Source organism: Genypterus blacodes, unplaced genomic scaffold, assembly GCF_046128005.1.
Source record: "Genypterus blacodes isolate CSIRO-AG114 ecotype Tasmania unplaced genomic scaffold, CSIRO-AGI_Gbla_v1 ptg000058l_1, whole genome shotgun sequence".
Taxonomy (NCBI): Eukaryota; Metazoa; Chordata; class Actinopteri; order Ophidiiformes; family Ophidiidae; genus Genypterus; species Genypterus blacodes.
The window spans coordinates 4041432-4055921 of record NW_027466870.1 but is presented as its reverse complement, the minus strand read 5'-3'; the positions used below and the strand labels follow the sequence as shown (position 1 = coordinate 4055921).

Below are 14490 nucleotides of genomic sequence, written 5' to 3'. Positions count from 1 at the left end.
ATGTGGGGGAAAGTGACACCTGGTGGCCAGAGCGGGAATAGCAGTTTTTAAAAGTAGTGTAGATACTTTTAATGTGAATAAATGCAGTAAAATCGGAATTGTGATTTAACCTCGTGCAATTGGTTGATTAGGAATAACTACAGTATAATTAAATATACCTTATGATATAGTTATTTTTGTGTTTGTTCTAATTTAGCTTCACCTTATATCTGTTCTGATAGCTAATTTAGTTTTTTGACCAAATCCTGCAGGCCCAAACTAAATGCAACTGCAAATAAAACCTTTATTGCTTGAAACAACAACCTTCCATAATTGATCACTACACTGGTAAAGCTAATATTAGGAAAAGATTGCGCAGTCACACAGACAATAACACTCGCAATCTCTTATAGATTTTGAGGATTAATTGCTGCTGTGCATGCCCATGGGGTTTGCAAAATAACACCTCTGCCTGTTTTGTCTGGCTTAATCAGCAGCCTCCACAGTGTCAGTTTAACACTAGTCTTCCTCACTTTCCCATTAAACGAGGTGACAGTCAGGAGCCAGGGCACCACTCTGACATTTCCTGCTATACACAACAATACTAACACGGCAATAACTGAAAAATAGATGGTAATTTATTGTCGCCGGGGTGTAAATCCACAGGCTTATGTAGAATCAGTATCAGGATGTAACATAGAACCCATGGATGAGAGGAAGATGGTTGTTTGTAGAGTCTTACTAAAGCTTTGGGTAAACGTGATTATCCATTTGAGAGACTCATGAATCGTGGATGTATGAGGAGAACTGAACACAGTATTAAGCCTTGGCAGCCTGTGTGAATGCCAGGCTGCCATATTTTGGCATCCAGCATCATGAGGAAAGAGCATTCAAGTCTCTTTCTGGCTGAGCTGCAGCAAATGTAATATGTAGATAAGACTGTTTCACAATTGCAATAGTGACTACAGCCAACTCGTTAGAATTGCATTTCGATTTTTGTTAGAGGTCATAGATGTGATGGTTCTGATTATCTGTAACCTCCGGTAATCAGCGATGGTACGGGAGCCTCAGCATGAAGCTTCTGTGAAACAATCCTCCCTTTCACAATCATTTTAAAGTGAAACTGCAGAGTGAAGGGCGGGCTTCAACAACATAACTGCCATGTCTACAGAGTTTGGTCAACAGCTGTCATTATCCAGACAACACATCCGCACAAGCTGAGAATGAAATTTATGCAGAGTGCAAAGCCTCAGAGTCGCGTCGGGTCAGCTGGTGGAAACAACAGCCTGTTGTTTCCAATGAGGCGGGCGGTGAGAGGCGTGAGTTTCAGCCATGGGTCATATATACGGCTGGAAAAAAACAAAACAATTAGCTTTATTGTAGAGCTATATTGTGATCGTCTCCCTCCTCCTCCTTCCTAACAGCTGTTTTTCCCAGATTCAGTCAGTAGGAGGCGCTACAGAGTCTTGATATTGTTCACAGAGAACGCGCTTCATGGATTCATATCAGGATGAAAAGAGGAGTTCAATCAATTCTACAAGAAAGGTGCGGCTTTAATGTTGATTTAAACAAGACTTGAATCCTGCAGTTGAACAAACCTCTCTCTCTCTCTCTCTCTCTCTCTCTCTCTCTCTCTCTCTCTATCTGTCTCTCTCTCTCTCTCTCTCTGTCTGTCTCTCTCTCTGGCACCTGTTCATTTGAAAGCTAATTCTCTTTGATGTTATGGAGGCAGTGTGTTGATAAAGGGGTCTGGATTATGCAGTGAAATCTCGCCGCCGTCCGGCTCGCTCCCTGCGTCTCTAATTAAGATCCTGGAGCTGCTGCAGTAATGTTAATTCACAGGTGTCTGCTGCCCGCCAGTCACCATGGCAACCTCAAGGTATGCCGTCTAATCCATATCACACACAGGCACACTCTCGCCCCCCCACCCTTTTTTTTTTTCTTATCAAGACTGATTAATCCGGACAACAAACAACGCTTGCCGCCACATGAGCTACCTGCTGCTGATTTCTCCGGAACAGGAAATTGAGGCTGTCTGGTAAAAGTCAGATCTTAAAGTGCCTTCTGGATGTTAAGCAAACCATAAAGTGGTGTTGGTGAGCGAGCACTCGGCCGCTGCTCCATTCCCCCTTGGATGTTTGCTCAGACTACAAAGAGCAGATAAATGCAGCGTGAATCCCAAATCACTGGACAAGCAGGTGTACTGATATACAACAGAACTCTATCTGGATGAACAGGTCACCATGGAGTTCAGGTTCAGAACAGAGAGCAGCCCTGTCATCTTAAAGCTCCATCCATCTTTCCCCCATCACTGTCTCTCTGTTAAGTGATGTAAGTGTTTCCCCAATGATTAAGAAAGAAGAAGAAGCCAAAACGCCATTTTTGTTGATTGCACAATTTGGTCTTGTGGAGGAGCTCTTGTCTTTGATTGAACATTAGTTGCAGGCAAATTGCAAACAAAGAGCTTCTTTCAAGTCAACACACGGGGGGAGACGCACAGCTTGAGGTGAAGAAGAGAAAGCGTGGAACAGAGAAGCACGAATGTTGTTTTTTATTCCTGAAGGTGTGAGGGGGGAGGGGGGGGGAGAGAGAGAGAGAGAGAGAGAGAGGGAGAGGGGGGGGGGGGTAAAAGAGGAAAACAGAGTATTTGAGTAGAAACAGTGTCAAGACACTTTGTGGGGATGCTGTTGTTGAATAATGTATGACTTTGTCTAAGATCGAACCCCACACTTCCCCTCAGTAACATCTTCATTTGTCACGAGATCGGAGAGGAAAGGAGCGACTGCGTTTATGATTAGTTACAGCTTTCATTTCCTCGTGTCCACTGTGTAGTCGTTTCATTTCACGGGAAAGAACAAATCAACAAATCGTACTAATGAAATTTCCATGATGTCATAGAGGCGGAGCTTATTCCCTGTGATGAATCAAGGATGGTATATTAATACTTCTATACATTCCAGTGCTTATCCATGATCTGGGAGGAGGTTGCCCAATCATATCTGGTAAATCCAAATACGAGATTCAGTGGATTCCCCTCTAACAAGCATCCCAGTTACACATGTTAATCTGGGATATTTGGCAGAGGGACATTCCTCTGCACGGTACTTCACAGCAGATTGTTTGGTGAATGACCTGTTTGTGTCCGCTGAGCCGTGGCAGCTAATTGTCCTCATTCGTCGCGCCTCAGCTCACCCCAAATGCTCACAAACGCTCGTTTCTGCAACAGTGACCACCTGACGCGACGGATGAAGAGCAACTCCTCGGCACATCACCTGTGGCAAATGTCCCCTGGGTTGCTATGGGAACACTAACATTGTGTTTTTGACAGCGCAGTGGGCTGCCGTATCCAGCATCGACAGGTTACACAGAGCTGAAGTGCTGTCTGTGATCATTGCCAGGGGGGGAGGGGGGAGGGGATGTGGGTGGGGGGGCAGCCATCTTGGCGGTTAGGCCCAGCAGAAGCCAGTGCTGACAGGTTGGGCGAGGGCCGTGTGAACAAAGAGCAGCCTGTGATCATTAGCGGGGCCGCCTGCCGGGTGGTAAACGCAGCGCTGAATGCTTCATGTGGACATAAAGGCTTTCTCAGGACTTGATCAAACCGGCAGGGACGTCTGTGCCTCACGCTGCGTCTGTCCCCAGGGTCACTCTCTCACTTCTGATGAATCAATAAGCGTGAGGAGCTCAGAGGCGGAGTGACAGCGGAGCCACATACCTCTGCTGGACTCTGGAGCTTTGATAAGTGACATTTAAAGGGGTTTTATTCTCATTTTTAAGTTTATTTTTAAACCTTAACAATAGTGTAATGTGATATTTGAGGATCCCCACGCTGCTCTGACTGGCCTGAGATGTCAAAACATATGCCCTGCAACCGATTAATAAGATTAATGAGCTGCTGAAAGTGAGTAACACAAACTCTGTATTGCTGAATCAAATTTGCAAACGAAACCTTAATTCTCTGCTTTACAGTCACCACTGTGTGTGTGTGTGTGTGTGTGTGTGTGTGTGTGTGTGTGTGTGTGTGTGTGTGTGTGTGTGTGTGTGTGTGTGTGTGTGTGTGTGTGAGATACAGTGTGCAAAGGTTGAGGCAGACTGTGACAAGAAAGTGTGCAAGACAAAACCCAAACCTTCTGTTTAAATGAACTGATTACTCAACTTGGACAATGTTCAACAATAAACATGACAGAAGCATTAGATAAATAAAAGATAATAAACATAAAAATAAAATGCAATGAACAGGAGGAAAAAGTGGAAACATTTTGACAGATTTTCAAGAATTTCGAACAATTGATTGGCTTTTGAGGCGTTTTGTTCCGTTGTTATTGTTTTATTGATTTCCACTGACATCTCCGATACTAATTAAAGTCATAATTGAAGTCGTTATGCTCAAGGAATAAGATGACAGAGGTTATTGGTCCTATCCCTCAGGCCTTTTGTATACAACTATGCACAATATGCATATTCTGGGTTTTCAGGCCAATTAGAAGGAGCTGTTTGTGCTTGGTGGAGGTTTGCACAGTGAGAGGCGACGTGAGCTCCAACTTTGGTTTGTTTATTGGTTTAATGCAGAGAGGAAACACACAATTACACTGGATCACGCTTGTATCGCAATATTCAACCCCCCCCCCACACACACACACGCTCCCTCATTCCTACACTCAGCTTACTCTCTGCTCCATGGTTGCCATAGTAATCCCAAAGCCAATAACGGCCCCTAAACCTTTTCTCCCTGAAGTCAAGGAAGCCGTGGATGAAAACTGCCCCAATCAAATTTGCCCTCCAGAGTGTACAGGTTTTCATTGCTGCTTGCCACGTCACACACACACACACACACACACACACACACACACACACACACAGAACATGCACCCAGCTTGACTCAGACCCCAGCCTGCACAGCGTTTTCCCATCCTCCACCAGCCCCCAGGAGAAGACAGCATTATAAATCAATTTACAAGCTGTGAGAGACATCCGGCTGTGGATGGAAATGAACAATGGCAGATGAAGGATATTGGAAAATGTTTCCTTGCCGCCACAGTGAGCGGGTGGAGGCAGCGGCATGATGAGCAGCTGGCACGGGAAACCTAATAGTGTGTGTGTGTGTGTGTGTGTGTGTGTGAGGAAGGAGGTAGTGCAGGGATGAGGAAAGAGGAAGAGTCTTACTTTTGCAGGGTGGAAACTACACAACGTCACACAGCAAGAGGGAGAACTAACTCAAAGCTTTACAATGAGATACTGAAATACTGATATAACCTCATATTTATATATATTAACTATAAATATTGCCAAAAATGCGTTATTCAAAAGCTGAATGCGATACTTCTTTTCACCTGCAGACTATTCTGAATAGAATAAAAAAGATTTAAAAAAATAATAATAATGATAATAAAAAAAATAAAAATAAAATAAAATAAAATAAAATAAAATAAAATAAAATAAAATAAAATAAAATAAAATAAAATAAAATATAATAAAATAAAATAAAGCTGCTGCCTATGGTTTTATACTACTGATTAGTCAGGAAAACCATTGATTAAGTATGAGCTAAAAGAAGTGAAAAGCTCTGTCATGTTATTGGATATCAATAAAGGTGTCGATTATCTCAAATTCAGCTTAAAAAACATTTCAAAGCTTGTGTTGACGATGTGATTGTCAGCTACCACAGAAGAAGAAACAAGCTGACAGAACTGTAATAAAAGCTTCGACTGCAAAATTGAAATACACTGATCAGCATATGAACCCCATTCACCGAAGGCCAATTTAGGAATGATGATGGTGATGATGATGATGATGATGATGCTGATGATGTGTTTCAGTCTACGACTGATTGCACAATGTCACATGGCTCAAACTTGATATTGCACAGTGGGACACAGATTATGACTCAGATTTCCTGATGCCCATCTCACACAGGGTGACGCATAATGAACTTATCAGACGGCCTTTATCACTGTTTACAAAGAGGCGGGAAGACGTACGCAGGGAGATAGAACGTGACTTTATCTTTGCTTTGCTGGTGTTTCCCCCCCCCCCGTATGTAACAGCTCCTGTCTTCTCTCGCCACCCACGCACTTCCTGCCTGAGCGGGCAGCGGCGTGACTGACTCCTCCCCGAGGCTAATGTGCAGCGCAGCAGGGGTGAGCGGTCCTGGTGTCTCCTGTACTTATCCAGGGTGAAGACAGGAGGCCTGCAAATGGGAGCGCCACTTTAAGAAGACTGGAGCTTATTGTGATGGGGGTCGGAGTGTCACTCTGGTCGTGAATTAAGTCATTAAGTAAAGATGAGGGGAGGAGGGAGAAGGTGGTGATGATGATGCTCCTCTGGACGCAAAACATGAGGAAGGACAGGAAATACAAAGACAAAGACATTGAATACCTAACAGCTCTGATAATGTGCTGTATGTGTTTAGAATGACGACAAATCTATTTCTTCTGTTCAATCAGTTGATCAGGACTAAATCCAGACTATCCACATGTAATACCTCCACCAAGGACGTTATACTGACTCAACTCATCTGTGTTTGTCAGTAAGATGGACTGCACTCATGCCTTTATGAGAGTAAAAGACACCTAATAGTCTTTTACTGCTGCCTTCTATACAACCCATAAACACCCCCCCACACACACACACACACACACACACACACACACACACACACACACACACACACTGACCTCCAACCTATCAAGAACACGGACCACAAAGGAAATAAGTATCAGATTTCCGTGTGTTATCCTTGACTTATCATATTAATCTCTCATATTGCATGTGAACACTCTGGAGCAGTGGCTGGTGTAGGTTGAATAATAGAACAATACTAAACTGAAACCCTGCTGATGATTGAAGTAGTTTCTATTCAATTACATTTTTTATGAACCACTTTTTTCCCTTTTTTATCTGCAGCTCTTACCGTGACCTCACTGTGAAATCTATGTTGTATATCAAACTTTTTCTAATACCTGAGGAGCCGCTGTCTCTCCTGCAGACGTGACCTTTAAAGGTCGACCTTCAAGGCATTCATACTTTATTAAAGAGTTTGCAGTAAAAGCAGTGAAGCTCAAGGTGGGATTTGAAATGAAAGTATTGCGGTTGATAACACGTACCCATGGACGGAAGTGTCCTCAATACTTCAATAACTGTCACACATGTGCAGTTACAAGTGAATAGCAATACTTAAAGGGCTAATATGTCGTTTTTCCTTTACTTACACGTCCTTCACATGCATTATCACAACTCTGTCTCACTTAAACAGGGAGTGTTTCCGCTCAGGCGTCTCCACCCTGAAGCTGATTAAACATGAAGTGAGAGCAGAGACTCGATTAACGTCTCTTCCCCTTAAAAAGACGCAAAATCTACTAATACTGTGGATTTTGTGGCTGGAATTTGCTAGAATCAATCATCACTTATTTAATCTAAGTGGCTTTAGAAATAAATAAAGAAGCTTTAAGGACACACGACTTTCAAAATATGTCAAAATCCAGTCAATGAAATCAAGCAATCATCTAAAAATATAAAAAGATTCTTCTTCTTCCTTTGATGCCTTTATTGGAACCTTTCAGAGGAAACGTTTGAAAAGTGACACTTGGAATAAATAAACAAGACAAATTCAAGTCAATGTCAGAGAATAACTCAGAATCCTGTGGTACATATCAAATCTAACAAACAGTCAAAACAATCAGTAATATATATATTTAAAAAAAAGACATTGCTGGCCTGTGGCGCCCTTAAACACATCCTCCAACTTTTAGGCCTAAGTGTGTGAGATAAACATCCACAGCCACGATGCACGACCAGCAAGTCTTCATTTAAGAATCAGTGAACAAGGCGACCTACTGTTGAACAACAAGAACCCACTGGACTTTAGTACTGACACTACAGAAGTATTTAAGTCATGCTGGAAAAGGAGGACGAGTACAGTTTGTAGAACAGAGTGAGTAAAGAAACACAGTAATTCTAGGAGCAGTTACTGCATACGAAGCCAAGTGTGTAATAGGGAAAACAACAGATCACTGATTTTCACTCCATAGCAAACAAAGTAAACACTGCAGAGCCTATCGAGCGTTACGGACAGCAGGTGAGGGTGAAGCTTTAAGGGCAGAGTGCCGCACAAGATGGCTGTCAGGAGCCTCCAGCGTGCAGATGCGTCCGGCATCTCTGGATTTGTCAGAACGCCAAATGTAAACACGTCCGGGACGAGGAGAAGCAAGAAAAGACTTCAGATCCCTCCTCCTCTTCTTCTTCTTCCCTTCATTTATGTATCCACACGCGACTCATTCAAATGTCTCATCTGCAGCCACTTGCCGGGGCTTAAGTGGGATTTCACAGACAGTCATATAAACAATCACACATGTACAAGTGTTTACAAATCCAACACGGATACAGAATCATTCCAAACCATACAAAAGCATCATCGTACAAATACCACATGTACATAGAAAACTAGAAGTGACTTTGGACAGATTCTCATACCAGACGAACCTCTCTCACACACACACGCACAGACACACACATAGACACACACACTGTAAGGCTTTTGGGTTTCGTGACACTTTGAGCCAGGCATGCAGACGTAATCACACCATGCCACTGCTACCAGCACACCACAGGGTTCTAATGTTTACATGCAGCCTGATGAAGCCGTTTTACATGTTTGCATAATTTGACTACAGGTCCATTTGACATTAACACCTTACAGGAACGTGTTTATATTAGAATTAAAACGGTGGAAAACTGTTGTTAGAAGCTTTTGTTAGAAAATACCTTCTGACCCATGCTAGCGCTAAAATCAAAGGCAGGTTTCTGTTCACGCGTGACGGCGTCCTCATCATCGCCCTTGCTTGTGCCACTTTAGAGATGTAACATGTTGCCTGAATGGACTTTGGGTGTTGGTTGGATGTGAACAAGTGATCCTGAGGGAGGCGCTAAAGCATCCCTCATGTAACGTCTCCGGGATAAAAGCAAACTCTGCTCCGAGTAGAAATGGAAAAGCTCCGGCCGGCGAGCGGAGGAACACTGACCTGTAAAGCAGGAAGGATGTTTGTGCCCCAGTTAGTCACCTGCACGACGGTGTTTACACATCAGCTCGGGTCCACACTAGGTGATGCATTGTGCAATTGCGTGGAAATGACCCACAGCTTCCCTCAAACGAGTTCAACCAGCTATCGAACACATGAAGTGAGGCCCTGGATAGAGCCTGAGATCAGTGCAGTCAGGTTAGGGTTCTTTAAGTCATTTTTGCCTTTGTGTGTCCCGTTTGCTGGACTCTGTCTGACTCTGTCTAATTGTGTATGTGCATGTTAATGTGTTGCGTAATGATGAAACAATCCCGCCCCCCCATCTCCCCCCCGCAATCCCCCCACCTCCCCACCCACCCGGCCATGGCAACCCGGGATGAAAGGGTCATTTGCACATCAGGATGCGGTGACACTTCAAAGAACGCGCTGACTCACAAAAGCGTCTTTGTGATGAACACACGGCCGACTGAAGAATCACATCCTGTGCCATTGTAAATTGATGTCATATTACAATATCACAACCATGCTACACACACACACACACACACACACAAAGACACACACAAAGAGAGCGACAGTGTCAGCGAGGCAGATTTGTTCCAGCCCATGAGCCAGGCACGCTGTTCAGCCCCGGTTTGGCTTAACAAATGTCTCGTGAAGATGTCAGAGTTCTGTCCGTCCTCTGGTCAGGACGTTGTCTCACTCCTTTGCTCTGTCCTCCATTTACGTCTTTTCAAACAAAAACAGTTCAAAGCAGTGCAAACATGTAGCGGAAACACTTTCTCCCATCTTTATCTCTTCTTCTCTTTGTGTGGCTTAGAGGCCGTGGAGCAGCTTTGTGATCGGCACCTCTCTCTCTCCCAGCAGCGTGTCCCTCTTCAGACTGGTGCCTTTGTTTACAACCTTGAACTTCACCAGCAGGTTCTTGACCTGAACCGAGCTGATGGAGTCAAAGAAGAAGTCTTCATTGAACACGGGGTTGCGGCTGTTCTTGATGATGTTGCTGCGTTGCTTCTGCAGCTTCCCCGGGTTCAGGTACACCGACACACAGCAGTTGATGCTCTTGATGTCAAAGTGCTTGTCGTAGAGGCTCTCGGCAGCCAGGACGCGGATGAGGAGGCGGGAGGTGCTCTTGTCGTAGTTGACGCTGATCCTCAACGTGCCTCCTTTGTGCAGGTTGATGGTGTGTTCTCTGTGGAGGCCGTGGTCCGACGCCCCCGCGCCGCCGTGCAGGGAGGGAACCTGGAGCCGCCGCTGGATGTTGGGGCTGGGCTCGGCCGAGCTGCACTCGTCGGTGGAGAGCGAACTGTGGCGGGCGAACGTCCGCTTGGCCTTCACCACTTTGGCCTGCGTCTCGTGCGTGAAGATCTTGAGCAAGGAGGCCGAGCGGGAGAGCAGAGGAGAGCTGAAGGGGGACGACTCGGCCGAGGAGCAGGTGTCGCTCTCCCCGCCGCTGAAGTAGCGGTAGGGGTTCATGTGAGACGTGTTGAAGTCAGCCGGATTGAGATGGTTCCCGCCGTCGCTCTTCCCCTGAGTCTTCCTCTGGGCGTTGGGGGAGGTGATGGGACTGGTGAGGTCGCAGTGGAACAGGGACTCTTTGCGGCGGGTGTGGGGACTTTCCTTCAGCGTGGCAAAGCCGTAAGAGGTTTGGGTTTTGGGAACGTAAGGCAGGGACATGGCCGTCTGCGACTGGGGGTCGGCGTTTGTGTCTCCTGCCACCACATCATCGGCGCTCTCAATCTGTATGATGTGGCGGTTGGCGGCTCTCAGCAGGTTCTTGGTATCTCCTGCCAGTTTGGTCACGAGACGTGGACTGCGAGGGCTGCTGATCTTCCTGCCGCTGCTGATGGTTTGCTCCGACGTGGAGGCTTGCAGTCTCTCTTTGGGCTTCACATGAGGAATCTCGGGCTCAGGGGGGCAGCAGACCAGCTTAGGGGGGATGAAGAAGTCGGGGATCTTGTCGGGCGTGAGGACATTGCTGTAGGCCGGGGCGACGCACCTCTTGTCTCCGTTGTCGCCTTGCCGCAGCACGTTGGTCTCCACCGACCCACGGATCTTATCCAGAACCCACATAGTCCCACCAGACTGGACCACGTGTGTGTGTGGGAGTGCAGTGGGTGCAATCAGGTGTATCTGCAATTAATGACACACAGTGGAAGATGTAAGGAATCTGAGAACAGCTGGTCCACTGGGATCAGAGTGCTAAAAATAACACAACACACTGAGGCGATGTGACTCTATCGTGCAAACTGAATTAAGCAGGAAAAACGTGATTTGCACTGGAAATATATTTTAGTATATTAGCAAACATCCCTCAGGCTTCAACTGAGGCATCAAAGGGCCTTAAAGATGCCCTTATACAGGCACAAACACCCTTAAAGATGAATTCAGACTGCCTTAAATCTGAATGTAAAGCTCCTCATGACATGTTAAGGGGAATAAACCCCTTCGTTAAGCATGCAAGAGGAGACTGAGGAGTTAAAGCAACAATAGGTGCGTTGCTTTGCTCTGTTAAGAATCAAATTCAGCTGTTTAACTCCTTAAGCTGACTATTATTTATGCAGAATCCACCTTAACTCGATGCTAAAACAGCTTATGGGTGAATTAAATTAAAATGGATGCATTCAACAAGTGTCACAGGAGGAAATACGGGATCGCTGATACAGAATCAATCAGCATCGATCTGTATTTAGAAGATCCCCGGCGGCATCTATGTCACTGTTACTGATCATTGTTGTTTTTTCCTTCAGGCAAAGACGAAGAAAATGACGGATAAAGACAAAACATGACGAAGAAGAGGAAGATGATGAAGAAAAATAGAGTTAATCTAAAAAGCTACGGAAATATTAATATTCCAAAAATGAAATAATTGACTTCTACTTGTAGATTTGGACCTAAAAAGCTTTTGATAAGTTGAGCAGAAATTCAGCTCCACAGGTGCGTAAATGTTTCTCTCCCCCACAAATCTGCACTCAAACCCGGCTGAAGTCTGTGACAACACACCGCTGCTGTGTGGACAAACACAGAGACATAAGAGAGACTCACCTCAGGACACAAAGGGACACAAAGTCAGGTTGTTGTCTCCGGTGCGAGTGTCTCCTTTCCTCAGGGACGCGCTGCGCTCTGGGCGCCGCTCTGCGCTCTGGCGACTCGGACTTTGCGCACCGGAGCGGCCGCGGCGCGTTTTATAGGCGGAGGAGGCTGAGGCTGACCAATGAGATCAAACCCCCGCAGAAGGAGCAGCGATCTCCGTGTGGCTCCACGCGGGCAGCGGAAGGAATGAAGGATCCCACAGGTGCTTCACATGTTACCGTCTCCATCATTTAACCCTTTGTTGAGTTATTCATGTATAAATACAAACTTTACCTTCATGCCAAACAAGGATGGGAACTTTGGGAAGCAATGACGTCGTGTGTGTGTGTGTGTGTGTGTGTGTGTGTGTGTGTGTGTGTGTGTGTGTGTGTGTGTGTGTGTGTGTGTGTGTGTGTGTGTGTGTGTGTGTGTGTGTGTGTGTGTGTGTGTGTGCGCGCTCTGATTCAATTGGCATCAGCTCCTCTCTGTCAGGGCGTCTTCGGGTTCAAACCGACCGATTGGTTTCCTTGGAGACTTTGCTATGGCAACAAATACATTTGTCTGTCTCAAACGGTGAGGGAAACACACACCGACTTCATTGATCTGCAGGACGAACAGGTCACAGGTCAGTTTGCCTCTTCCTCCATGTAGTCGCTCATTTATTTATCCTATTGATGATTAGTAATAATAACTTTTGGGTTGCCAGGTTGTGAGAAATCCCTCTGACTGTCTTACACCAACATAATTTGCTTTGTCTCTTTAGTCATTATGTCATCCTTCCAATAACAATGTACTCACTTAGATTTCAGGACAAAGGCTCAAATCTCTTTCCCCAAATCTAATAATAATAACAAATACATTACAACTACAGACATAAAGTGAGAACGCCACAAACTGAAGATGAAGATAAAGATAAAAGTGGCTCTTCGTGACCTGAGCTGATCAAGCCTTCACACACATACACACACGCACACGCAAACGCACACACACACACACACACACACACACACACACACACACACACACACACACACAGAAGGAGCTAAACCTGCCTCCGATCGTTGTTCTCTTCTGGCGAATGTAAAGTCGGACATGATGGTGAGCGCAGCAAACACAGCATGAAACCCCTGTCAGCTGTTGGAGCTCTGTGAGAGGAGATAATTACATATGATGCCCTCACAGGTCAGTGCAGGGGGGGTGGGGGGGGCAGGGTATGACGCAATCATCCTGTAAGAAGAGCTGCTTACCATATAGATGGCAGATCTGCACATCCCAACCCCCATCCAGAGCCTGAACACCTGTTACACACCAGACAGTTTAAGTATTCAACATCTGGAAATGCGATTGAGCTCTGAGATCATGATCGCAGGAAACCAAATACAAGAAGAACCTAAGAAAAATGGAGGAATTGGTTTTTTTAAAAAGGTTGTGTGTGTTTGTGTGGCCTTTAAATGAGAGTCACACCTTTGTGCATGGAACTCCAGACTCACACTGTTAACAGCTTCCTTTACAAAATAATGAGATCCATACACAAGAATCTCAGACTCTTCACTTTGAGTGGGGAGCGACTACAGACTGAGAAAAGGTTAATGTGTCTGTTCTGCTCTCATTAAAGGCTCGGCTCTACATCTTTGTCTGTCCAAAAAATGCGAGGGGCATTGAAACAGTGTGTTCCCGGAACCTGGAAGTGCAGCTGCACGTGTGTGAGCACAAGAGCTCTTGGTGGAGGAATAATACACTGATTTAATGGGAATGAGCTTCCTTGTTCTCTCCGTGGGCAGAGAGAGATGTACCCAGGCATAAGCACTAAGTGAGGCAATTACTTGTGGAAAATAGCAGCGGAAGGAGTCAACCGATGGCGTCGACTTCACGTCCATTCACATGGTGTGTGTGTGTGTCACCTCAGCTGCCTCGTGTCTCCTGACGTCCTGTTGGCTTTGTGGAAGGACAGGAAGGAGGAGAAATTAGGCTTTCTGCAGAACTGAGCAACACAAAAGCGCCGCAGGAGGCAGAGGTTTGGTCACTTGTTCCTTTAGCAGAGAGTGTGTGTGTGTCAGTATTCGCCTTTGGTGCACACACATACACACAGGATCGCTCTCTAGAGGAGAGCAGAAAGGAGGCACGTCATAGGGTCCATTTTTGCCTTTATTGTTGCCATTCGTCTTTCTCCTTCCTGCCAACCCTCTCCCACCTTCCACACAACTTCTGTTGCCTTGGAGACATCTCATATCCTGACACATGGATCAATCGCCCTCCTTCTCCCCCCACCACCATAACTATACTCTCCCCCTCCCATTTCTTCACCGCTCCAATCTCTCGCTCTCCTTCCCTCCGCTCAGCTTCAGGCCACTGTGGGCTCTGACTCAGGACCAGCTGGGACCTCGGCGCTGAGACCACCAGCTGGGGAGTGGACAGAGGGACACATGTG

General features: G+C 45.8%; 1 protein-coding gene across 1 annotated transcript; it reads right to left on the bottom strand.

The window, feature by feature from the left end:
* Positions 1 to 9806: 9806 nt before the first annotated feature.
* Positions 9807 to 11063, bottom strand: LOC143003130 (C2 calcium-dependent domain-containing protein 4C). Its single transcript, XM_076153647.1, has one exon. The coding sequence runs from the start codon at positions 11061 to 11063 to the stop codon at positions 9807 to 9809; it is 1257 nt and encodes a 418-aa protein (XP_076009762.1).
* Between the last annotated feature and the right edge of the window lie 3427 nt (positions 11064 to 14490).

What these genes read in the sequence shown, in the direction of transcription:
- LOC143003130 (XM_076153647.1), bottom strand. Translation starts at nt 11,063, where the DNA reads ATGTGGGTTCTGGATAAGATCCGTGGGTCGGTGGAGACCAACGTGCTG.